The sequence below is a fragment of the Arvicola amphibius genome, chromosome 15, assembly GCF_903992535.2.
Source record: "Arvicola amphibius chromosome 15, mArvAmp1.2, whole genome shotgun sequence".
In the NCBI taxonomy this organism is placed as follows: Eukaryota; Metazoa; Chordata; class Mammalia; order Rodentia; family Cricetidae; genus Arvicola; species Arvicola amphibius.
Window position 1 is genome coordinate 45,600,066 of NC_052061.1, and position 23,780 is coordinate 45,623,845.

Consider the following 23,780-nt stretch of genomic DNA (forward strand, 5'->3'; position numbering starts at 1 on the left):
ACCCCCTGCATGTGCCTCTGGGACTGCATGGAGGGCTGATTCCACCTTCTTCAGGAGAGTCCCTCAGGTGGTCCTCTGGGCCACCTTCACCCCACAGTGTTGCCTGATGTCAGAGCAAGCATGGAACCTTCTTCTACCTCTATGTCCTCTTCTGAGAAATGGGCATCCAAACCGCATCCACCTCTGCATACACAGGCAGGCATGTTGGTGATGGGCTAACGCTGTGATTGGTTCCCTGCATCCATGCATGGTCACGCCAGAGCAGGAACCCAGAGATAAGAACCCCTAATCTGCCTCCCCATACCAGGGTCACAGACTCCTGGGGTTCCCTGTCTTCTTCCTGAAGCACCCCCAAAAGCAGTTTGTGGAGTGGACAGTCACCAGCAGTGCTGAAAGCAGCCACAGCCAGCAGCCCAGCCCAACCCAGCCCAGCCCGAGGCAACAACAGCTTGCTGGTTAGAGAGGAGTGGCAGGCCCCTCCCGGCCACGTCTCTGCCGGTGCCCCCTCCTCCCTCTGCCCAGCCATTCGTGCTGAGCTGTCCAGCTTGCAGCCACCCTCATCACCGGAGTTACGGGGTGGGCTAAAAATAACCGGAGGACTAGCCATCGCCCAGGGCGCAGGTGCTGGGTGAAGACACAGGATCCCAGGGACCCTGTGCCCAGGACCAAGCCTGAAGCAGGCAAAGTCCTTTGGTCCCGCTCTCAGGCCCCACCCAGGCCAGCGTCCCTCCTCCCCGTTAACCCCTTTTACCTCCTCTCCCGGGCCTGCGGAGGTCACTCGTGCTGAAGGAAACCCTGCCACCAGCCTCAGGATGGGCTGCTGGGGCCAGAAGACCCTTTGGGCTCTGGGCTTCCTGCTGCTACTGGGCACCAGCTCTGTGCAGGACACCTGGGAGGCGTTGCTGCCCTCCAGGGTGGTCGAGAAGTCTCACGTAAGTGCCGGGATGTCGGAGGAGGGATGGGGGGGCCTCAGTGGGTGGGAGGTGACCCAAGGGGCACAGGTCCTCAGATGCTGTGGTTTCTCAGCAGGGTGGGAGTCTTCAATCTGAGCTGCAGTGGATGGTGGGCAGAGGGGACTCAGTGCCCTCCCGAGGACATTCTCCTGCCAGCAGTGAGGAAGAGACATGTCTGCCCCACAGGGAGACTTGGCTTTTTGAAACTTAACTGAAGCATCCTTCTTCCTGGAAAGCAGAGTCTAGTAAGAGTCTGAGGACAAACTGAGCATTTAGTGTCCTCCCACCCCAACACACCCACCCACCCCCAGTGCCTGAAGCCTGGCTGTGGTGTCTTCTCAAGCAAGGAACCACTTAGTGGAAAGTATGCCAGCCAAGCTCTAGATGGCAACCTGTTGGTACCAATGAAGAGGCCAGCTCTCCCCTTGAGGGGGAAGCAGACTACCTGGGGACAAATGACAGCAGTCTTTAGGAAGGTTCTGAGAAGAAAGCCAATGAGAAGCAGGCACGGCGGGCTATGGCTGGGTCTAAGACAGGGCTTGTCTTTGGCTGTGTGACTTCAGGCAAGATGTTTGACCTCTCTGGACCCCAACGATCTCCTCTGCAAAAGACAGAGTGATGCATTCCTCTCGGCAAATAGGAGATTTTGTTGTTATTGATGTTGTGTGTGGCATGCATGCATGTGTGCTTACAGGTGTGCGCAACACATGTGTGTACACAGACATGTGTGTGCAAGTGCCTGTGGAGACTGGCAGCTGGTGTCAGTTGCTTGACTTCGATCACTCCATTTAGTTTACTAAGTCTTTCCCTGAACCCAGCCAGGTGGGCTAGTCTAGCAAGCCAGCTTGGCCTGGGCATCCTGCCTGCCTCCCGAGCCCCTGGGTTACAAGTGTCCACCACTCCCGCTAGCTTTTACAGGCATTCTGGAGATTTCAACTCCGGCCCCACGCTTGCATGGCGGGTGCAGTATCCACAGAGGCATCTCCCTAACTCTGGTGCTGGTGTTTTGAGGGCCACTGTTTGGCAGGCACTGTCCTGGGTGGGGGACTTGTCTGCCAGCGCCTGCCTGGGGTGTCTGCGCAGCAGGGTGGGCAGTGGAGCATCAATGGGAGGAAGGAAGCCCTGGGGTGTGTGAGCTTTTGAGCATCGAGGAGACAGATAATGAGGAAAGGGCCAGGGTGGGCGTAAGGTGGGCACCTTCCAAAGGAGCACAGGTCGAGGGGACAGAGTACCTGTGGTGACACTTCACACACCTGGGCAGATGTGCGGCTTGGTGTGGAGAAAGCTCCCAGGACTCAGAATGCTTGGTGCGTCTCACAGGCTTTAAATCAAAGGATGGTGAAGTACCAATGCTTGCCTCCTGGGAGGGATGCAGGCTCCGGGGCCTGGGGCTGCTGGACTCCTTGCCTGGTTCCTGCCTTCAAGTTGGCACCTGGGACATTCTTGTGCATGCCATGAAACAAGTGCTACGGGGACAGAAAGGGAGCTTGTTCAGCTCTGCCCAGGCGCAACAGGAAGGGCCTTCTAGGGTTGGAGACATAGGACGAGGGACTTTGACGGGGAAATATGAGTTTGCCAGGTCAAGAAGCATGGGGCTGGGATACTAATCCCTACTGAACTGGATGTTTCTGACACGAGTCAGGAAGTCACAGGAGGGGAGTCAGAGAGTGAAAGAATTGGAGATGACATTCATATGAGACACGTAACTTCCAAAGGCTTCCTGGAAAAGGCGGCTATCCTGAAGGGAGTTTGAGGAATGATTAAGAATTAGGAGGGAGCTGGGCATGGTGGCACACATCTTTAATCCCAGCACTCAGGAGGAAGGTGGATCTTTGAGTTCAAGGCCAGCCTGGTCTGTAAGGAGATTTTCAAGATGGCCAGGACTACACAGAGAAAACCTGTCTCGAGAAAAAAAAAAAAAAAAAAAAACCCTAGGAGGAAGGGGGGGAATTCCTGGAAGGCTCGGCATGACCTGAAGCTCAGAGGCCAGAGGCCGTCTAGAAGGGGCTGGACTGGGAGGAGGGCCGGAGGGAGGGGCGAGCTGCAAGGAAAGATGCTTTTCTACCTTTTCCAGACTCGGCTCTTTGTATCTCGTGCTCCCCTAGGACACAATCCCTAGGCTTTGCATTATCCACAGACATCAGCCCCTCCCTGCTGCCCAGACAGGCATAGGGGACAGAGCGAAAGAAAGTGGGGAGGGGGGGTAGGAGAGAACACACCCCGGGGAAGGCCAGGCTGTGGCTCAGAGGCTAGGCTTAGAAGTCCTTTTGCACAGACCCATCGAGGAGCTGTGCTGACTTGGGCCACTCGCTGCCCCCTCTCTTGGTCTCAGGCCATCCTTTAGCCCGAGAGTAACCAGGAGAGATGCAGTCCGCATGTGCTTAGAGACAAGATGCACCCATAGCCTTGCTCCCCTCCTGCTGCTCGGTGCTGGTTCCTTGATGACGGTGGGCTGGTCAGACCTTGGGACTCCAGCTGCAGGCATCTGGAGCAGACTTAGCCTAAGGGGACTACTTTTATTGAGAACAGGGTCGCAGTTAATTGTTAACTCCAGTACATCTACAACAGAGAATTCATTACAGTCTGGTCTAGAATGTTCTCTAAAGGCTCATTGGCAGGTCAAAGCCTGAGGACTGGATGGGTTAGTGGATCAGTCCCCTAATGGGCATATACCGGCTGGAGAGTCAGGATGCAGGATGTCCTGAGAACTTGAGAGGGTGGGGCCTGGTGGAGGAAGGAGCTCCCTGGGGACATGAATTTGAAGGTTTAACCTGTCCCTGCCCTTCCTCTCAGCTGTCAGTCTCCCCACTTCCTGACTCTCCACTCCCTTTCTGTTAGGTCTGCTTCTCTGGGCAAACAACGAGACAGCGTTCAGAGTGAGACCTCAGAAACCCTGAGCCCAGGCGAACCTTTCCTGCTTTCCTTCCTGTTGACTTGCTCAGGTGTTTTGTTATAGTACCGGAGTGCCCACTCGCTCGCTCACAGATGGGTGGGGGCAGCTCATCTGATTTACAGCCCTCGGAAGGCGTGGCTGTTTTGTCTTTCTCACTGGCACTGAGATTTATGCATATGTGGACTCGTGGGCACAATGAGGTTATACTGTTTATTTCTCCTCTCCTCATGGCCTGGAGTCAGCCACACTAGGGTGAACAGCCCAGGCCATGAGGGTGAGATGGTCATTAAACCTGTCTGTCATGTCTACCTATGTCCCCCTCCCTGGGTCATCCCACCTGTAAGCATGTTGTTCAGTGGAGTAGCTTGTGTCTGGAGACTGAATTTTTTTCTAGAGCAAGGCTTTTCATTTCCTGAGTGACTCCCAGTAGGGGACAGACAGGAACACTAACCCTGTCTTCTCATGTGAAGCCCTAAAGAAAACCTAGGTATGCCGGGTAGGGGTGGCTCACACCTTTAATCCTGGAACTCAGGAAGCAGAGGCAGATGGATTTCTGAGTTTGAGGCCTGGCTGGTCTACAGAGCAAGTTCCCTAGGACTGTCATCTACGGGAGCTTCAGTGTCTGTGTCTGCAGTGGGGAAATCAGCAACAGGTGCCTTGTGGGTTCAAGAAAAGGCCAGAGTTGGGGCGGGAGAGATGACTCAAAGGTTAAGAGCACCGGGTGCTCTTCCAGAGGATCTGGGTTCAAGTCATACATGGGTTACAGACATACACGTAGGTAAAATACCCACACACATATAAAAATAAAAACTAAAAAGACCAGGCCTTTGTCTGTGCTTCGCACCACTTTGCGTGTGCATACACACACACACTCATGCCTATATCTGTGTGTGTATTCGTTTGAGTGTATATGCAGGGATGTATGTGTAGATATTATGAGTGAAAGCTTGCATACATGTGTAAACATATATTGCACATATGCATGTATGTATGTTTACACATGTATTGTGCTGTCTCTGTATGTGTGAAACCTATGACAGTACTTTGGGCTGTGACAGCTGGGACTGTAGGCAGGGACCGTCTTTGTCCCCTTCCCCAGAGACCGCCCAGCTCCGCGCTTGCTTTCAGGGTGTCTTGCCTGCTGTCTTTGCTCCGTTGCTCTTATCAGTGAGATTTGTTTATCTTTTCATTAGCTGCTTTTGCAGAAGACAAAGGAAGCAGGGGGGTTGCTCCTAGGGTGGGTCTGGCTTACTTGGTATCAGGGGAGACTCCGCCCAAGCTGGAACCGGGCCAAGTGAAGATGGGCAGGGTCTTAGGGTCCAGCCCAGAATTCCTCAGAGCCAACTGAGAGCCCCAAGCATATAGGCTTGGGTGTTCATGTCACCCAGAGCATGAAGGAAGGCACGGAAAGTTCTAGAGGGGCATCATGTGTGCAGCTGACAGCGACTCCGCTCCAGTTGAAGTCTTCGGAGCACCCTTCTGGAAAGAGCCCCACGGCCTGCTGTGGAGGCCCAGGGCATCCTCATTCTGAGCTCCAGCACACAGGCCAGGGAGATGCTTATTTTTAGATCTCTGACGTCCAAATTCCAGAGAAAGGGCAAGTCGGGCTCCAAGGAAAGTTGGCTTTCTTCCTCCACCATGCAAACCAGACCTGGAAGACATTTTTATTGGTCTAGCTATGAAGTCTCTAGAACATTCCAAAGAAGGGCAAAGCTCTCTTATGGAATGAAGGGGTGGAGAGTGTAGGGGAGAAGTGGGGTGAGAGCAGATTTGCAGGTAGGGTGCCAGCTCCCTAGATGGAGGTCACTCCATCCACACTTCTCTCTAATGGGGCAGTACTGATATTTACCCTCCAAACAGCCCAGAACTGGAGGGTCGAGGGCAGTCTGCATACCATCCCTTCCACACGTCACTTATCTGTGCGGACTTCTGTTTTCTCATGAGCCCCGACCACAACACGTATTTCTTTTTATTCATATTCTTTAAAAATGTCTAAGTTGAGTTGTACCTTGTATAGCATAAGGCATTCTTTTATTTTTACTTTTTAGTTTTTTGAAACAGGATTGCACATTGCCCAAGCTGGACTTAAACTCCTTATGTCACTGAGTATGACCTTAAATTTCTCATCTTCCTGTCTCCACCTCCTGAGTGCTGGGGTTGCAGGCATGTGCACCACATCCAGTTCACTCAGGGCCGGGATTGAACCCTGGTGTTTAAGCGTGCTAGGCGAGCACACTACCAACTAAGCTTCATCCATGGCCCAAGACAAACCCTTGGGGTGTGTCTGTGTGTGTGTCTTGTGTTTGTCTGGATTCATATCTATATGTGTATGTCAGTGTGTGTATCTATGTGTGTGTGTCTATGTCTGCTATATATCTATGTTTGTGTGTGTATGCGTGTCTCTGTGTGTGTATCTGTGTGTATGCATGTCTCTGTGTGTATCTATGTGTGTGTATGTGTCTGTGTGTGTATCTATGTGTGTGTATGTGTCTGTGTGTGTATCTACATATGTGTCTCTCTGTATGTGAATCTATGTGTGTGTCTGTGTGTGTGTTTCTATGTGTGTATATGTGTGTGTCTCTGTGTGTATATCTATGTGTGTGTCTCTCTGTATGTGTATCTATGTGTGTATGAATGTGTGTGTATTTATGTGTGTATGTCTTGCATTTGTATCTCTGTATGTGTATCTATGTGTGTGTGTCTCTGTGTGTGTATCTACATATGTGTCTCTCAGTATGTGAATCTATGTGTGTGTCTCTGTATGTGTATCTATCTATATGTGTGTGTCTTGGTATATCTTTCTGTATGTATATCTATGTGTGTATGAATGTGTGTGTATCTATGTGTGTGTATGTGTCTCTGTGTGTGTATCTACATATGTGTCTTTCTGTATGTGAATCTATGTGTGTGTTTCTGTGTGTGTATCTATTGTGTGTGTATCTTTCTGTATGTGTATCTATGTATGTATCTCTTGCATATGTCTCTCTGTATGTGTATCTGTGTGTATCTCTTTTTATGTGTACCTATTTGTGTGTGTCTCTCTGTATGTGTATCTGTGTGTGTCTCTCTATGTGCACCTATGTGTGTGTATTTGTGTACACGCACAGGGCCATGCAGTCACCAGTTCTCTCTGTTTCTAAGGTGTTTCCTTCCCTCCCGCCACAAGGAAACCCACACCCAATGAGCATTTGCTTTCATTCTCCCAGCAGCTGCCCAAGGGCTCTGTCTCTGTGGGTTCCCTGCCCTGAGTTCCGTGTGTGTGTGGTGGGGATTCACTCCGCACACGATCTGCATGTGATGACACATGGCAGGTTTGAGGATATGGCTGGTTCTTGTCCTTGCTCCAAGGCCCGTGTGATATTCCAGCCTGAGATGCCCATCACTTATCCACCCGGCCTCCTCTGTCTGTTTGTGAACACTGAGCTTGAACCTCCTGATTCTTCCCTCTCATGCCCATTGCAGGGTCATTTCCTGTGGGTGACACTGACCATAAAGGGTTTTCTATAGGTACTAGAATCTCTCTCCAGGTTAAACATAGCCACCAAGCTACTGAAGAGCTTACGGGAATCACTCTACTTGAGTTTGGCATGTAGAGCTGAGAGACAGCTGAGTGGTACCCAGAGTTTCTACAAGGCAGGTGTTTGGAGACACCCTTAAAATATGGTCCCTAGTGGGGGTACAGATGAAGGCTGAATAGCACGAGACGGAGGTGCCAACTCCCTCCTGAAGGATGCTGTCTTTCTGGCTGAGCCTCTGGCTTTTGTGAGGGAGTTGATGTGCTCTTGTTTGGTTCCTAGCCGATGACAATATAGGCAGGAAAGAAGGGTAGGTTATGACTACAAGCAGGGTTGGGAATGAGCTGTTTCTAGAATGTACCTGGATGAGAATGGCAGATGGCTAACTGTGTCCTGAACTGGCTGTTCCTCAAAAGAGTGGAAGCTGGGGTGTGTGAGATGAAGAACCCTCAGAGCCAGGCTCTGGAGGAGTCAGGGTGATCCACTTTGCCTCTGTCTCTGGAGAGCAGCATTGACTTGAGCAAGGTGCCTGTTCTAGTCCCGAGCCTCTGTTTCCCCATCTGTAAAGTGGGCTAATAACAACTTCATCAGGGCATGCTGCAGGTCCCGGTGTGGGGTAAGAGCTTGTCAGGAACTGCTTCAGGCCACAGCCATGAACCAGATGGCCCAGATCCTGAGTTGAGTACTTCCTTGGGTGGTGACCATGTGCCTCGGTTTCTTCACTGTGGGACGGTGCCAGCAAGAGAACCCATCTGAGAGGGAGATAAGGCCACACCCAGCAATTTTCAGAGAGCGGTGTGGGCGCAGAAGCCACGTGCCCCTCCACTGCTCTTCCCAAGAACTCTGCCACATTGAGGCTGTCACGTTCCCACTACACTATTTGGAGGGGGGTCTGTCTCTGAATGTCCTCTGTGCCCAGCTGGACCAGAGCTTCTGGGGCCAGGGACGCACTTTTCTTTTCCTTCTTTCCTGTGTTTAAGATTTTATTCTATGGGTGTTTTGTCTGGGCATCACGTGCATGCAATACTCACAGAGGCCAGAAGAGGGTGCTGTATCCCCTGGAACTGGAGTTACAGACAGTTGTGAGCTGCCGTGTGTGCTAGGAATTGAACCCTGGTTGTTCTGTAAGAGCAGCCAGTGCTCTAACCACTGAACCATCTCTCCAGCCCTGCCGGCTTTAGAAGCCGTCCTAGCATCACGCCTCAGCCTGTGGCATTGCGGGTGCCCAACCAATCACTCCCCGAGAGTGATGTGCGGGATGGAGGCAGGGAGTGATGAAGGGCCATGGTGTAGGTTGTTGACAGAATGTTATACAGATGGGAAGGAAGGTTCCCGAACCCACAGAGTCAAACGCGGTAGAAGCAGCGGTGGTCACTACTAACTGGGTGAAGCAGTGTGGGTGCTGAGCTGGGTACCTCACAGGCCAGGTCTTATCACAACCACAGCAACTACTGCTATCACGCCCATTGAAAAGTGAGGAAAACTGAGTCTCGGGCAAATTGGTGATTTTTTTTTTTTTTTTTTTTTCTGTAGACTCAATCCCAAACTGATCTGATTCTTAAATTTGAGTCCTTAATCTGAACTCTGTCAGCCTTGGTCCCATTCCTCTTGAGTCTGCCTAAAGGTCGACCCAGCTCTGGGTCCAAACACGGAGGATGAGCAAAGGGTGTCAGGAAAGCAGCAGAGAGAAGAGACAGCACATGCAAAGAGCAGGACGGATGAAAGTCAGAGATGCCAGTAGCATCACGGCAGCCTCTGAAATATGACTCATGGGCTAGCCCTATCTAGTCTTTGAGATAGGAACACACAGAAACAGACACCCAGACAAACACACAGATACCGACACATATATACATACACACATGTGCACACACATATGCACATGCATGCACACAGGTACGTCCAAGAGTGACAGAAGACTGGGTAGGGTGTTGCATGTGAGCAGGGTACACAGTGACCATCCAGGCAGGTGGTGGACGGCTGGCAGGGAACAACCAGGACTTCTGGGGAGGGTGCAGTAGGAAGATGGGAGGGAAGATGGGGGGAGAAGAGGGGCTTTGGGAGCCAGTCCTGGCCTGACCCTTGGGGCTGTCAAGCCTTTAATCTGGGACCGGGAGGGACTGCAGAGTACACCCTGTTTCTTTGAGTTCTCAGATCTCAGGAAGTACCGTTGTTGAGAGCTTTTCTAAGTGACACCTTGTAGGGCACGGAGTGTTCTTCCAAACTGTTTACTCAGGGCCCCTCAGTTCTCAGTCCCCAGGGAGCATCTGTTGTCAGGAAGGAGAACAAGGTGCTTATCTTCACCGTGAGAAACAGGCTGTGTTCCCTTGGGACAGCAGTGGCAGACATAAAACTTGTTTCTCCACAGACCCCTTACTCAGGCTGCCCCCCAGAGAGACAGGAGGCCAGGGAGGTTAGAGAAGAGGCCGACTGCTGAGCCCCAGGCACCATAGTGCCTGCACACAGGACCTGCTGGGAAGAAAACCCATCACCACCTCCCCTGACAGTACCCGGTGGCTCTCAGTCACCCCCTAAAGGGACCAGCGTGGCTGTGCTGACAGTACCCGGTGGCTCTCAGTCACCCCCTAAAGGGACCAGCGTGGCTGTGCTGACAGTACCTGGTGACTCTCAGTCACCCCCTGAAGGGGCCAGCATGGCTGTCATGGTGGATCAGGATTAGGGTTGGTTCACTTAACCCTGTAGATGATGGATGTGGAATGGAGGGTGAGGGCTTATGTCCCCTGCTGGCAGTTTCCAAGCATCTGGGGACAGGGTACAAAGGTAGGAGACAGAGAGGGGATGGGAATGCTGAAGACCGAAGACTGCAGGGGTTGGAGGGCCCACACAGGTCTCCTTTGAGTCTCTGGGAGTGGGCATGGAAAGGGGCGGGGACCAAAAGAATAACAACCACTGCCCAGCTCTCATGTGTTTTGAGACAGGGAACTCATAAAGTAGGCCAGGCTGGCCCATCTCTGCCTCCCCCAGCACTTGGGATACCAGCGCTTTGCAGTGGGCCTGGATGTTTACAACGGTTCTGGGAAGTGAACTCAGGCACTCACACTTGCGAGTCAGGCTCCTTCCTGAGACCCGTACTTTTCACAAATTGAAGGAGCAATCTGTGCAAGCAAGAAGAGAAAGATTTCCTGGGTGAAGCAGGCTATAGTCAGAGCACCCCCATCTTAGCTGACCCCACCCTGCCTGCTTTTGGTTTCACCTACGTGCCATCTTTTGGGTAGGAAACTGAAAGCCACTGCCTGTTCTGATGCCAATGGGTGGGGGTGGGGGGGAGCGGGAACACACACACAGCATTTATTCCCTGTGACCACACTCCCCCTGCAGGACATCAGCAGTAGTGCATGGTGTTCGCAGCCCCAGAGATGGCAGCACAGAAGGGGTGTGTGGGTAAGGACTGTACCAGAAAGATCCATACATCTGCTAGTGAAGGAAGGCCACCTTCACGAGGATGTATATGCTGAGGGCTGGAAGGTGATCCAGCCAGAAGATAGATGCAGAGCAGTCTTCCGGGCAAAAGGCTAGTTTATAGCAGTGGCCCCTGGTGGCACGGAACTAGTTTCCATTCAGGGACAAATGTCACGCTGGGCACTGTGCATGTCTCATCACAAAACCCAAAGAGAGAGGTGCAGTGTTGTCGTCACATGGAGGAGGGGCACATAGCAGAACTCTAACTCCCAGAACCCAGACTTGAAGTCACCAAAACTACAGAGCAGAACTGGATAGAACTGGATGAATCAGAGCATGGTTAAGCCTCTCTGGCTCCCCACTCCAGGCGTCTGCTTTGCCTGGCTTTGGGTTAGTGTAACAAAAGAGAACACACAAATGTTCTCCAGTGCCATTGCCACCTCCATGTTAGTAGCGTGTGAGATTTATCCAAGACATTAGGGATTATATTCTGTGTGTGATCCGTGAGTTCTTAAAGCTCTAGACATGTTGATGAATTGTAAAGAAAAAGATGTTTATACAGAAATATACAGGTTTAGTATCTGCATATGCATTGACATGTACACCCATATATGTATAAACACATGTAGGCAGACAGATGAGAGTTATATCATGGGATCATACTCAGAATGTAGACTGCTGCTTTAGCATAAGCTCCGAAAACACCCTCCTTCCGTGGCTCCTTCCTTCCCTCCTCCCGTCCTTTTTGCTTCCCTCTTGCAGCCATCTCTTTGGGAACTCAGAGAAACAGCAAGTCAACCTCAGAACTGCTCCAGTCACCTACCTGCCCCAACAGCAGTTTCTGCCCATATAATTGTTTTCCCAGGGAGGAAGCTTGGGCTGAGAGCCTAGGTTGATGCCCTTCTGCTATGTCCCACAGGCTGAAGACGGTACATCAACAGGTCCCCGGCAGCCCCGTGCAGACCGCTGCCCACCACCCCCACAGACTCTGCCTCCAGGTGCCTGTCAGGCCACACGCTGCCATGCTGACTCCGAGTGTCCAAGACACAGGCGCTGTTGCTACAATGGCTGTGCCTACGCCTGCCTGGAAGCTGTGCCACCTCCACCAGGTGAGCTGAGCTGGGTCAGGGGATTAGGGGTCGTGTGGATCCAGTGCCAGGCTGAGGAGGAGAAGGAGCTGGGCTGTGTTTGTACTGAGCTACCTGCTGCCCAGCCTGGGTGCTCACCTGTGCCTTCAGCTGCAACTCCGCGGTACCTGTGGGGTGCAACTGCCTCACCTGCATGCGTGGAGCCCCCAGCATGGAATATACACATTCCAGGGATAATGTCACCACTATGAGATTCCACCCTTTAAATAGGGGTCCAGTCTGTGGGATGGCTCAACCTGTAAGAGAGTTTGGGATAAAGGGGTTAGGGCACTTGCAACCAAGCCTGATGACCTGAGTTCAATCCCTGGAACACACACAGCGAAAGGAGAGAACACGCTCACCACCTCCACATGCACATACACCCTCCCAAAAAAATAAACATTCTAGATGCACTTACATCTTTATATCCAGAGTGAGAATATAGCCCCGTTGGTAACCCTAGCAAGCATAAAGCCCTGGGTTCGATTCCCACCACTGTATAAACTAGGTGTGGTGGTACACACTTGTAATCCCAGCACTCAAGGAGGTGGAGGCAGAAGGATCAGAAGTTCAAGCTTGTTCTCAGGAGTTCAGAGCCTGCCTGAGCCACGTGAGGCTCTGTCTCAAAAGATAACAGTAATAAAATCCTGATCCTTTCCTTTAAATTCCCTGGCCAGTGCCCTATGTCCCCAGCTGGGCAGCTCTCCTAGTTATCCCCAGGCAGCTCTTCCATGCACAGGTGGAACCCTGATCTGACACCTGGATGCCCCTAACATTTTTCCCGGACACCTACAAGGTTCACTTCCTCACAGCTCTGGGATCCTCCTCTGCGAGCGTGCTCCCTTGCCGGTAGCCCCTCCCCCAGCAGGTCCTCCCCTCCTTCCCACTGTTACAGGCTGCAGGTGTCTGGGTTTACTGTTTTTTGTACCTAGTGTCCTCCACTTGGAGTCAGCCCCACAGGGCAGAGGGCGGTCTACTCTACCTCTTCCCATATCCCAGTACTGTGGTCTCTGGACCCATGCAAGGCACTCCGTGAACATGGAGTCATTCATTCATTTCCCGTCAGCAGGGGTGGCTATGTCAGTTAGCGATAACGACAACAATGACATCTGACCCAGGTCTCTCAGCCTTAGCACTTGGCTGAGGGATTGGGGAGCAGGAGGGTGACAGTGGTCTAGATGCTGGAGGTCTGTAGCATGCCCACCAGGGCGGTGTGCTGGAGCCAATCTCACCTCTTCGATGAGGTGAGATGCCCCTCCCTCAGGGCTGGTCACGTTGAACTGCTGCAGGAAGCCCTCCATCTCACCGGGTTTTCTCTCAGTTCTAGATTGGCTGGTGCAGCCCAAACCCCGATGGCTTGGTGGCAACGGCTGGCTGCTGGATGGTCCTGAGGAGGTGTTACAAGGTACCTGCCATGGGTCCCCAAGTCAGAGCCAGCTCTCCTTCTCATTGGGCTTCCATGGGTCACAGGGATGCTGGCTGGGGTCCCAGCCTGGTTTCTGTGGCCTGGGTAAAAAAAAAAAAAAAAAAAAAAAAACCAGCCAGGGCCTCCACGACTCCACGATGGTGAGCCTCCATCTCAGCAGAGAACGAGAAAGGGGATCCGGGACCCCTAAAGTCTCAAAGGGTCTCATTGTCACCTATGAAGAATGAATCCTTATGTGGATGGGGCATGGAAGGCGATTTCTTAAAGGAACCACACACAGGCCTGAGGCCCAGGGGTTTGCAGAGGTCAGGCTGTACATGTGTGCACACAGCTGTACCTGTGGCTTTGCACACCCTCATGTGGACCATGTCCATCAGGGCGTGCTACACCTGGTCTTGTGGATGTGGTTGAATGCGTGTGTGTGTGTGTATAAGCACATATGTGAAAAAGCATGTATATATGTGTTGATTGGGGTGTGTTGTGTGTACACGGGTGACTAGCTGTGTGTGCATGTTTCAGGGTATGCTGTGTACATGTATTCACATGTGGTTCTTTGGGTGATGGTGTGTTTAGGATACTGTGACTGTGTACGTGTGCACTGGGTGCTGGTGGGAAGTGCTCTCTCAGAGTGTCTGTATGCAAGGCATAGATGCCGCTTAGAGTCTGGAAGCAGGTGGGAGGTGGTCTCTCTGGGTGCACGTGTATGTACAAATATGTCCCGGAGTCTGAGTGTCCATGTGTGCACTGTGTGAGAGACACACATATGGCTTGGTATCTGGGTGGGGCTAGAAATTGGCCTTTTTAGATGGGGTGCACTGTCTGCTCCCCAGGTCTTCCATCTGAGACCTGGCCTGTGTCCCTCCACAGCAGAGGCTTGCAGCACCACCGAGGATGGGGCAGAGCCACTACTCTGTCCCTCAGGCTATGAGTGCCACATCCTGCGCCCAGGGGACCCAGCCAAGGGCATACCTAACCATGGGCAGTGCGTCAAGCAGCGCCAACAAGCAGGTAAGAGGGGATGCTGCTCCGAACTCTGCTCTGGCCCTGCTGTAGTCTGCCCTGGCCCCGCCCCAGTCTGTCTTGCTCTCCCACCGCCCCCCCCCCCACGCCCCAGTCTTCCCTGGCTCTGCCCCAGTCTTCCCTGACCCCGCCCCAGTCTGTCCTGGCACCGCCCCAGTCTGCCCTGGCCCGTACCAGCCCACTGCCTGTCACCTCAGGCTGGCTCAGAGTCTGGTCCCGTGTCAACATGAAGTGGTTCCCATTGCAGGGGAGGAAACTGAGGCTCAGAGAAATAAAGAGACAGACCCCCCACAAGGCCACCCAGGTATCTGACTCAGAGCTGGAGTTACAGGAGGAGCAGGACACAGAGGGAGCAGACCAGAACATACGTGCAGAGTTCTGGGAATGGAGCCAGCTGTTGGGGAACACTGGATCTTGTGTTCCCATCTCTAGATTTGTCTTTAACCCCACAGAATTTGAAGGTTTAAAATCTATTATTATTGTGTATGTGTGTGTGCACGCAGGGCAGAGCAGAGAAGGCGCATGCCACACATGTTGCCTGTGAGAACCTTGAGGAGTCCAGGCTCACCCTCTACCCTTATGTGGGTTCTGGGACTCACATTCAGGCCAACAAGCTTGGGCACAGAGCAGGCACCTTTACCTGCTGAGCCATCTACGTGGCCCAAACCTCCTAGAACCTGAATTGTCTGAGAATCCTTGTTTCTCGGATGGCAGACGGTCATCAGTGCACATCTGTCGCTGAAGTCGTGGATGAAGCAGTGGAAGCACAGGCTCCAGTCGGTGTGGAATAGGCTGAGAGCAGGGTGATCAAGCTGCAAGTTGGGGTTCTGTAGGGAGCACCCAGGCTAACCCACACATGATGACCATTGTGGCTCCACAAATCTTCCTGTTTATGGCTGCCAATTCCTGGATACCAGGCCACAGGGAGGGGAGTAGTCGGGGTGGACCTGTAGACATAGAAGGCAGGCAGCTGTCAGGGGCTGCGGGATAGAGGGATGCCCTCCCTGAGAGGCCCCAGCTGGCCTAAGGATGCTTCATATATTGGAAGCCCCAATCCCTGCCTCTTCTAACAAGGTCTCATGTAGCCCAGGCTGAACCAGACTCTCAACTTACTATAGCTAAGGATGGCCTTATGTTTCTGATTCTTCTACCCTGATGCACTGGGATTATAGGCTGATACCACACATGGCTGTGCTGGGTTATGCACAAGGGGATGGAGCAAAGGGCTTTGTGTAGCGAGGCAGCAACTCTTCAAACTGAGCTGCATCCCAGCCCCAGAAAGGTCCTTGTAGTCCGCTGATCTTGCTCATTTGATTCTATAGTTTCTAAGACTGGTGTAAATCAAACCGGTTCAGACCAGTTCTAGGGAGTCTGAACCAAGTCCAAAGGAACCCATGTCCTGGGGGAAGCTGAGCAGAGAGAGCAGGCCGTCCAACAAGACCACACCAGCAATGTCCAAGCCTGAGAAAGAAGGACAAGGGAAGCAAGAGTGCAGACTCAGAATGTGGGAAACATCTGCAGCCTGCTTCTTCTTTCCTGGGTGGCTTTGCTCTGTCACCATAGACTTTCACAGCCTCGGTTTTTCTAACTGTAAAGTGGAGCTTGGGGTGATGCAGTAGGCACTGCAGGGGCAGATTCTGAAGCTCAGTGAGTGTATGCCACCTACAGCCTGGGCACAGTAAGAGGGAGGAATCAGGTCGGGGAACCTGCCCTGCCAGCTGCAAAGGGCATGTATAGACCTGAGCGAGCACCTGTGTGTGCTTGCACCTGCACATGCCCACGTGTGCTGCGTGTGCCCCGCTCCCAGGAGCACCTCCAGCCTCCCAAGTGGAAGCAAATTCTCCCAGCTTTGACTGCAGGGCTGTCACTTAGGAATAATTGGTGGTAATTATATCGGAGTTTGGAGTCATCTTAAAGTCCCTCACTTTCCTTTAGGGCAAAATTCCCAGCAGATAGAAGAAGACATATGCCACAGTAACCGAGAGATACGGTTTTAAAAACAAACAAGTTTTTTAAACTGCATATTCAGAGTAATCTCAGACTTACAAAAACGCTGCAGGAACATTACTGGGACCATCTCCAGGCCCAGCACTGGCCTCGACAAAAATACTTCTTACCAGGGTAGGAACGTGGGAACTGAAGAAATATAAGTAAAGCACTTAATGAAGACACTTAAAAATAATAAGACAGAAAACATAGAATGTGTCGGGAGGGCATTCCAGTGACTGATATCCTGAAATTCCCCTGCGTTTATTTTCCCACGGCTTTTATACCCAACGTAAAGGGGTGGAGGGGAACAAGGTAGCAAAAGACTTTATCAACGTGATACAAAAGGAAAACTCACACAGTCAATGGCTTTATCACTCTGAGATACTGAATCATCAGCATTCTGTTGTCTAGGCAGGGAAGGTGCTCTAGGTCACGTATTCTGAAGACCACGGTTCCCTAGGTGACCTCATAGTTACTAAAGAAGGAGCAGACATATGTTTGCATATCCTGACCACCTGTTAGGATGGCACAGACTTACTAGAATGAGCTATTTAAATTTCAAAAGCAATCACCTCCTGAGTCAGGCCGTGCAACTACGCCTGTCCATCTCCAAACTCTCTTGACAGTCAGACAAGGTGGAAATGGGCCTGCATTTTTCGGCCCCCACACAGCACTGTTAAAACATTTTTCTTCCCCTCCCTTTTCCTCAATAGAAATGGACATGTGTGATTTCTTGGGCCATCTGAGAATTAATTGCTGGGGCTAGGTAAATGGCTCAGTGTGTAAGAGTCCTTGCTGAGCAAGTATGAGGAGCTGAAAAAAAAAAAGCTGAGTTTGGCCAGGTGTGAAATCCCACACAGCTGGTGGGTCAGGCAGAATCAGAGAGATTGCTGATTGCCAGCCTAGCTCCAGGGTCAATGAAAGACCCTGCCTCAAAAGAATAAGGTAGAAAATGGTTAAGTGGGACACCCAGTGTTCTATGGCTTCCAAGCTCACACACACACACACACACACACACACACACACACACACACACCTGAATGCACGCACGCTAAATTTCAGGCTCTTGACCACTTCCTAGGGTCAGTCAGGAGAGTATTTTTGGTCTCAGGTCCCCTTTGACCCTTGAAATAATGTCAAAATATCTGTGCAATGCTGTAACCGGAAACTGACTAGCACAGCCTCCCAAGCAAGCGCCTGAAAACTTTCTCTTCCCGCTTGTTTCCCAGAGGGGCGGATCCTGCGGCAGAAGCTTCACAAGCAATACCCAGGTAAGAGGGAGAAGGCACTCTTTCTCTGCAGAAGACACAGGAAGGGAGGCAAGCATTTAAGAGGCAACGGAGATATCAAAGTCCAGGGCTGAGCTAGAGAACAAAATGGCAATTAGGTTTGAGAAATAAAGCCGAGCCCTGTTATTACGATGTTGGGCAGGACAGATGTGAGCCAGAGAGGGGTTCAGGGCAACCATGTCTTTAACCTAGGGTCGAAATCTGGGGATGGGCACAGTTATGTCTCTCCTACCCTCACTCAGGGAATTGGAAGAGATGATCTTTCATCCATCCTTGTTCATGTATATGAGAATTCATACATACACCCACTCATTCGTCCACCCACCCATCCATCCATCCATCCATCCATCCATCCATCTCTTCATCCATCTTTCCATTCTTTCTTGCATCCCTTTCTCTGATCTTCCCTTCTCATCCACACATCTACGCATTCACCCATCCCTCTGTCCATCCTCTCTTCTACCCATCTACCCTACCTATCCATTTTTTAAAAAGATTTATTTATCACCTATACAGTGTTCTGTCTGCGTGTATGCCTGCAGGCCAGAAGAGGGCACAAGATCTCATTACAGATGGTTGTGAGCCACCATGTGATTGCTGGGAATTGAACTTAGGACCTCTGCAAGAGCAGTCAGTGCTCTTATCCTCTGAGCCGTTCCCAGCTCTATTTATCCATTCTTTTATCTATCTATCCATTCATCTGTCTATCTGTCTGTCTGTCTTTCATCATCCATCATTCATCCATCTACCTGCCCACTCACTCCTCCATGAATCCACCACTCGCCTATCCACTCATCTACCTGTCCACCATCAATCCATCCATACAGCGTGTCTTTCCCAGTCACTGCTCACCACTCAGGGCTGGAGGCTGTGACTCCATCTGCCAACACAATGAACCCAGTTCCCGTCACAGAGTAGCTCAGGCAGGAAATTCAAATACTCATAAAACTTATGTGGTTACTTCACGTGATAAAGATTCCATATGTCACATGCCAGATACCACGAGGCCCCTTTAGACCGGAAGAGCTTCCTAAGGAGGGATCTAGGAAGCTCAGCCTATGGAGTTGGAGGCATTGGCAGTGGGAGGATGTGTGGTGATCAGGGGTAGGTGTGGCTGTCCCCGTGGCTGCAGGGTGTGATGAGTGAGCTGAGGAATTGGGTAGGCAGGAGGGCCAAGGACAAGGCTCAAAGGTGCAGCACCTAGCGGGTTTGAGGCCTTGGGCTCAGTCCCCGGGATACTAAAGATGGAACAAAGAAATGCAGGCAGGGGCCCTGCTGAGGCAAGAGGAGAGCTTGCAGCCTGCCTTGCTGAGCCAAGGCATCCATCCATCTGCGCTACCTCTGGTGCCCACAAGGGGCCCGAGGTGAGAATTTAAGCAGAACATCTGCCCTGACAGCTGTGTTCTTGTTGCAGAAGGGGACTCCAAGAATGTGGCAGAACCTGGAAAGGGGCAGCAGAGGCACTTTCAATAAAGCAAAGACTGGCAGGTAAGAGGAGGTGAGCTGGTGGCTTGGACAGCCATCCTCCCCATGTTGGCCACAAGAGGGCGACATCAGAATGTCACAATCTCTCCAAATCCCAGTAGGTCAGAGCAGAACCCAAACCTAACTGTTACCTCCTTACTAGTCTGCCGCTTTCACGACTCCACGCTTAGGCCAGTGGTGCCTCCCGTGCCCCACAAATCGTGTCTTCTCCTCCACTCTTCAAGACAGTACTGTAGGGAGCACCTGTCTGACCGTTGTGGTGCCAGCACCCCCGGCTCAGCATTAGTTGTGGTATCTGCTGAACCCCACTGCTCAGCAGTAGCCTGCGGCCTCCACTAGACACCACAGGGAATGATAAATCCCACAGGTGGGGTTGACATTCTGTTAAACGGAAGTCTAAACCAGCCACCTGGTATATCAACAAGGAGGCCACAGATACACCAGGGGCTGCACAGGAATGGCTAGCAAGGTGTAGGAGCTGCCTCCAACGAGTGTGAGGGAGACCTGAGGTGTGTGTGCCGGGGGACACTGAGCTCACAATTGAAAGCTGGGGTGAGAAGGTACCACCTGGACTAGCAGGCTGGAGGACACGACAGCACCAGGTGGAGGGACGTGGAGATGGCGGTCCCCACGGGGCATCACTTCAGCTGTGAGGAACCCCTCCCTGACAGGCTGCTGAGGGGACAGGGATGTCAAGGAGGCTCTCTGCATAGGGGCTGCCCAGCAAAACAGCCGTGCTGAAACACACTCCCTACTCTGTAGCCTTAAGTGAGTATCTCCACTCTCCAAACCTGTTTGCCTGTCTACAAAATGGGTATGGTCAGTAGCTAATCAGGGACCATGGGGACCTTAAGGATTTCATCTTTGCAGAAACACATCTTTCTGGCGCTCCTGATGGGTCCAGGGCAGATGGAAATTTAAAAGGCCTGCCCACAATTCTTTGCCCTGCCCACAATCCATTCATCTGTATCCTTTCCCCCTTTGCTTCCTTTACAGCCTTTGAGGACCCTTCCTATGCTTTCCAGATGCTAAGCCTCAGAAACAGGAAAAGAATTCAACCCTAGACATCGTGCCCAGTGCCACAGGACAGAACTCCAGAGCTCCCAGGAACTCCCAATCCCAGTGTGGCCCAGCCTGGCGTGGCAACTTGGGGGAAGCCCCTGCTCAGCACCCTGGTCACACGAGCCTGCAGCTTCTAGGTAACTTTTGCAGATTTTGACTGTGAAGACCTATATCCAACCCGATTGCTCCTAAAATAAATCTGCCCATTACACCGTAGAAATGAACTCCTTTATCAGACCCGAGCCGCAGCGGTGTGCGCATGTCTGTTGCGAGGGTCTCCGAGACCACCAGGGCTGGTAGAGTCATGACCCTCTGAAGGCAAGAAGGTAGTTCAGTTCAAATGACTACGTAGCTGGTGTTGGCTCACACTTCAGGAGTCGGTTTATTTTAGGCATTCATAAGCACAGCACAATTTGGTGGAAACTTTCCTGGCGATAGTTAACTCCATCCCAAGTACACAATAAAGCAAAGACGTGATTACATCAAAACTCTTTGTAAACTTCATGTGACACCCTCTGTAAAGATAAGGTCCTATAAATTGACTGCATGTGACCCCTTCTGTAAAGATAGGTCCTATAGATTGACAAGCTCACAGACAAAGTCTGCGAAAGGATCTGGTGTGGTCTCGGCCACACAGATAGCAAAAAGGTCACCAGGCTCTTCACCACATCCTCTCCCACCCTTCCAGGCAGACAACAGGTTATGCATCCCTTCCTTTGAAAGAACAGCCCTAGGTGTTTAATATGCCAGGTTCCCCTGGTGCTGATCTGTAAGAACAAGGACCTCTGTGCCTCCCACAGTCTGTGAGTGTGTGGAGGTCAGAAAACAACCTATGGAGTTGGTTCTCCCCTGGCACCGTGTCTCGGGGACCGAACTGAGCTTGTCCGGCTTGGTGTCAGCACTGAGTCATCTCAAGTCCGAGTTGCGGCTTTAACTATTTAATATCCTCAAATGTGCCATGCTAGAGGCTACCCCTTGGTGGTTGGCCAGGAGGGCAGGGATGCTGTGTCTCCTGAGGCCAGAGTCCTGAGTGCATCTCCCCACAGCACAGGGGCCCTGGGAAGCTGGGGAGAGTAGGTGAGCTGGGAGCTGATCCAGGTCAGTGACCTCCATGGGCCAAGTCCCTTAACAAGGACTTCCCTGTAGGAGCAGACGCAATTAAACAATGTCTTTGTGCTCTGGTCCTGCTGACCTTGGCCCAGTCCTCTCTGGGGTTTTCCATCAGCTCTTCCAGTTTAACTCCCCACACCTGGCCTTTTTTTTTTTCTAGAACATTTTCACAAAATCAGTATACTGACTGATCTAAGAAGAAGGAAGGGGTCCTCTTTGGGTGGCCATAGGGCAAGATGTACTGCATAGGTGACCCCCCCCCGGGGGGGATCCTCTTGTGCTGCTACATGGATCAGTGACATGATCCTGGATAAAGCAGACAGAACTCTTGTCCCCAGAACCCTCCTTCCTACAGACTCAGTGACCTAACCTGGCAGAGTCGAGGTGGTGTGCTGTCCCTTCATTGTGAGATAAGTGTGGGAGAAAGCCATTCCTGGGCTCTGGGGGAGGAGCTGGGGAGGGCTTCCTGGAGCTGGGAAATGTCTGAGCTGAATTTCCCAGTATTGGTCTCTGGGGCTACCATCCCAAGGGGTCACCAGCCAAGTAGCTAAAGACAGCAGAAACACAGCACGTGACTGAGCCTGGCTTAAGAGCCGGATCCTCACCCCGTGACCTTGGGCAGCTTCTCTGGCCTGTCCAGCCCTTAGGACAATGGAAACCGCACCTCCCCGTGACTGCCATGGGAGTCACTGAAATGCTGGGGAGGAAGGTTTAACCCCAGGCTAGGAGAAAAGAGAGTGGGCTAGACAGATCCGGGGGCAGGGGAAGGAGACAGGGAGAGGAGGTGGGGAGCTCTTGACTGTGTTCCAGGACTGGCTACTAAGCCACATGGCAGTCATGACTCCAGGGTCCTCGGTGTCTGGTTCCTTTGACTTTGGTTTGGACTTGTTCAGTGGGTTTATCTTGTTTGTAAGCAACCAAGCTGAAGCAATTCAACCTCTGAGTTGGGAGAGGCTGACAGTAGACTCTGTGAACAGTCTGTCAGAACCTCCTTGGATCTACATGCTTGGAATTTCCTGCCCTGAACTCCGAGATCCAGGAGAGAAAGTCCAACAGGCCACAGTCACGGGCAACAATGGAGCTCCTTGGTGGCCATACCACCTGCGTCATAGCTGGGGACAGGCACAGCCGCGTCCCCAATCCACACCCATCCCACACCTGTCTCTCCTGCTCACGGAGACTCCGGCTTCTCACCGGGTCACACTCAGAGTGGTTCAACAGGAGCCTGGAGATGGGTAACACCCTACCCATTAGACGAGGGAGTCCTGCCCTAGCCAGTCTTGGAGACGGGGAGAAGCGAGGAGCAGGATGACCGACTTGCCTTTCGCTTAGCCACAGCTGAGCCATGTAATAGTCGTTCACCACCTGCAGGGCATCAGCAACCAGCTGCAGCTGAAACGCCACCTGAAGCCTCCTGCTCCTGTTACCCAGGCTCCAAGCAAGAAGTCAGAATGTCCCTGCTGTGAAATCAACAGGGTTTATTACTAATATATTTCATATATTAACTGTTGGAATTTGGACCTGACCCTTTAAGATTATGAACCAGTCTCCTCAAGATTATATGAAATCTTAAAGAGACTGGTTTATTTCATATTTATTTACTTACTTAATATTTCTATATTTATATATGTATGTATGTGTGTACCTGTATACATATACACACATATATGTGTATGTATATATTTCACAGTTGAAGGAATAAGGCCATCAATGAGTTTGTTGTTCTTATGATCCTGGTTAGTTTTTTTTTTTTTTTTGGTCAACTTGACATAAACTTAAGTTATCTGGGAAAAGGAACCTCAAATGAGAAAATGTGCCCATCAGACTGACCTATAGACAAAGCTGTGGGCTACTTTTTTGATTTATGATTTATGTGGGAAAGGCCCAGCCCACTAGGGGACATTGCTACCCCTTGGCTGGTGGTCCTGGGCTCTAAAGAAAGCAGGTTTAACAAGCCATGAAGAACAAGCCAGTAAGTAGTACCCCTCCATAGTCTCTTCTGGAGCTCCTGCCTCCGGGTTCCTGACCTGCTTGAGTTTCTGCCTCGGCTTCTCTCAGTGGACTCTCACCCAGAATGTGTATGCCGAATAAACCCTTTCCTCCCCAAGCTGTTTTTTGGGTCGTGTTTTGTCACAGCAGTAGAAAACTTACAGAACATGGATGAAGGGTGACTTGCAGGACCATGGGTGACACCAAAAAAGACGCACCATTGAGAAGTCTCCCCACCCCCCCCCGCCATGGGCGACGCTCTCCTCTTAGCTGCACAGATGGAGTTCCCTCTCGGGGTTACCCGCCACCCTCTATTTACTTCGGCACCTCCTGAGGCTATGGACAACCGGTCCAGGATCACAAGCAACTGGAGAAGGGGCTGTGCAGAGCCAGGGGCCCAGACTGACCAGGGGTTTGGGGAGGAGACAAAGACCTCCTTGCTCCTTGACTCTGCTCTCCACAGGTTCAAATCGTGCACAATTTACCAACAAAATGTACATTA

At 51.6% G+C, this 23,780-nt stretch overlaps 1 protein-coding gene across 1 annotated transcript; it reads left to right on the forward strand.

Moving 5' to 3' along the window:
- Positions 1-505: 505 nt before the first annotated feature.
- Wfdc1 (WAP four-disulfide core domain 1) lies at positions 506-20,667 on the forward strand. Its single transcript, XM_038312898.1, has 7 exons — positions 506-932; positions 11,701-11,890; positions 13,230-13,313; positions 14,202-14,342; positions 17,573-17,614; positions 19,047-19,120; positions 20,114-20,667. Exons 1-6 carry the CDS (start codon positions 813-815, stop codon positions 19,103-19,105), a joined length of 636 nt encoding a protein of 211 aa, XP_038168826.1. The 5' UTR covers positions 506-812; the 3' UTR covers positions 19,106-19,120; positions 20,114-20,667.
- The last annotated feature ends 3,113 nt before the right edge of the window (positions 20,668-23,780 follow it).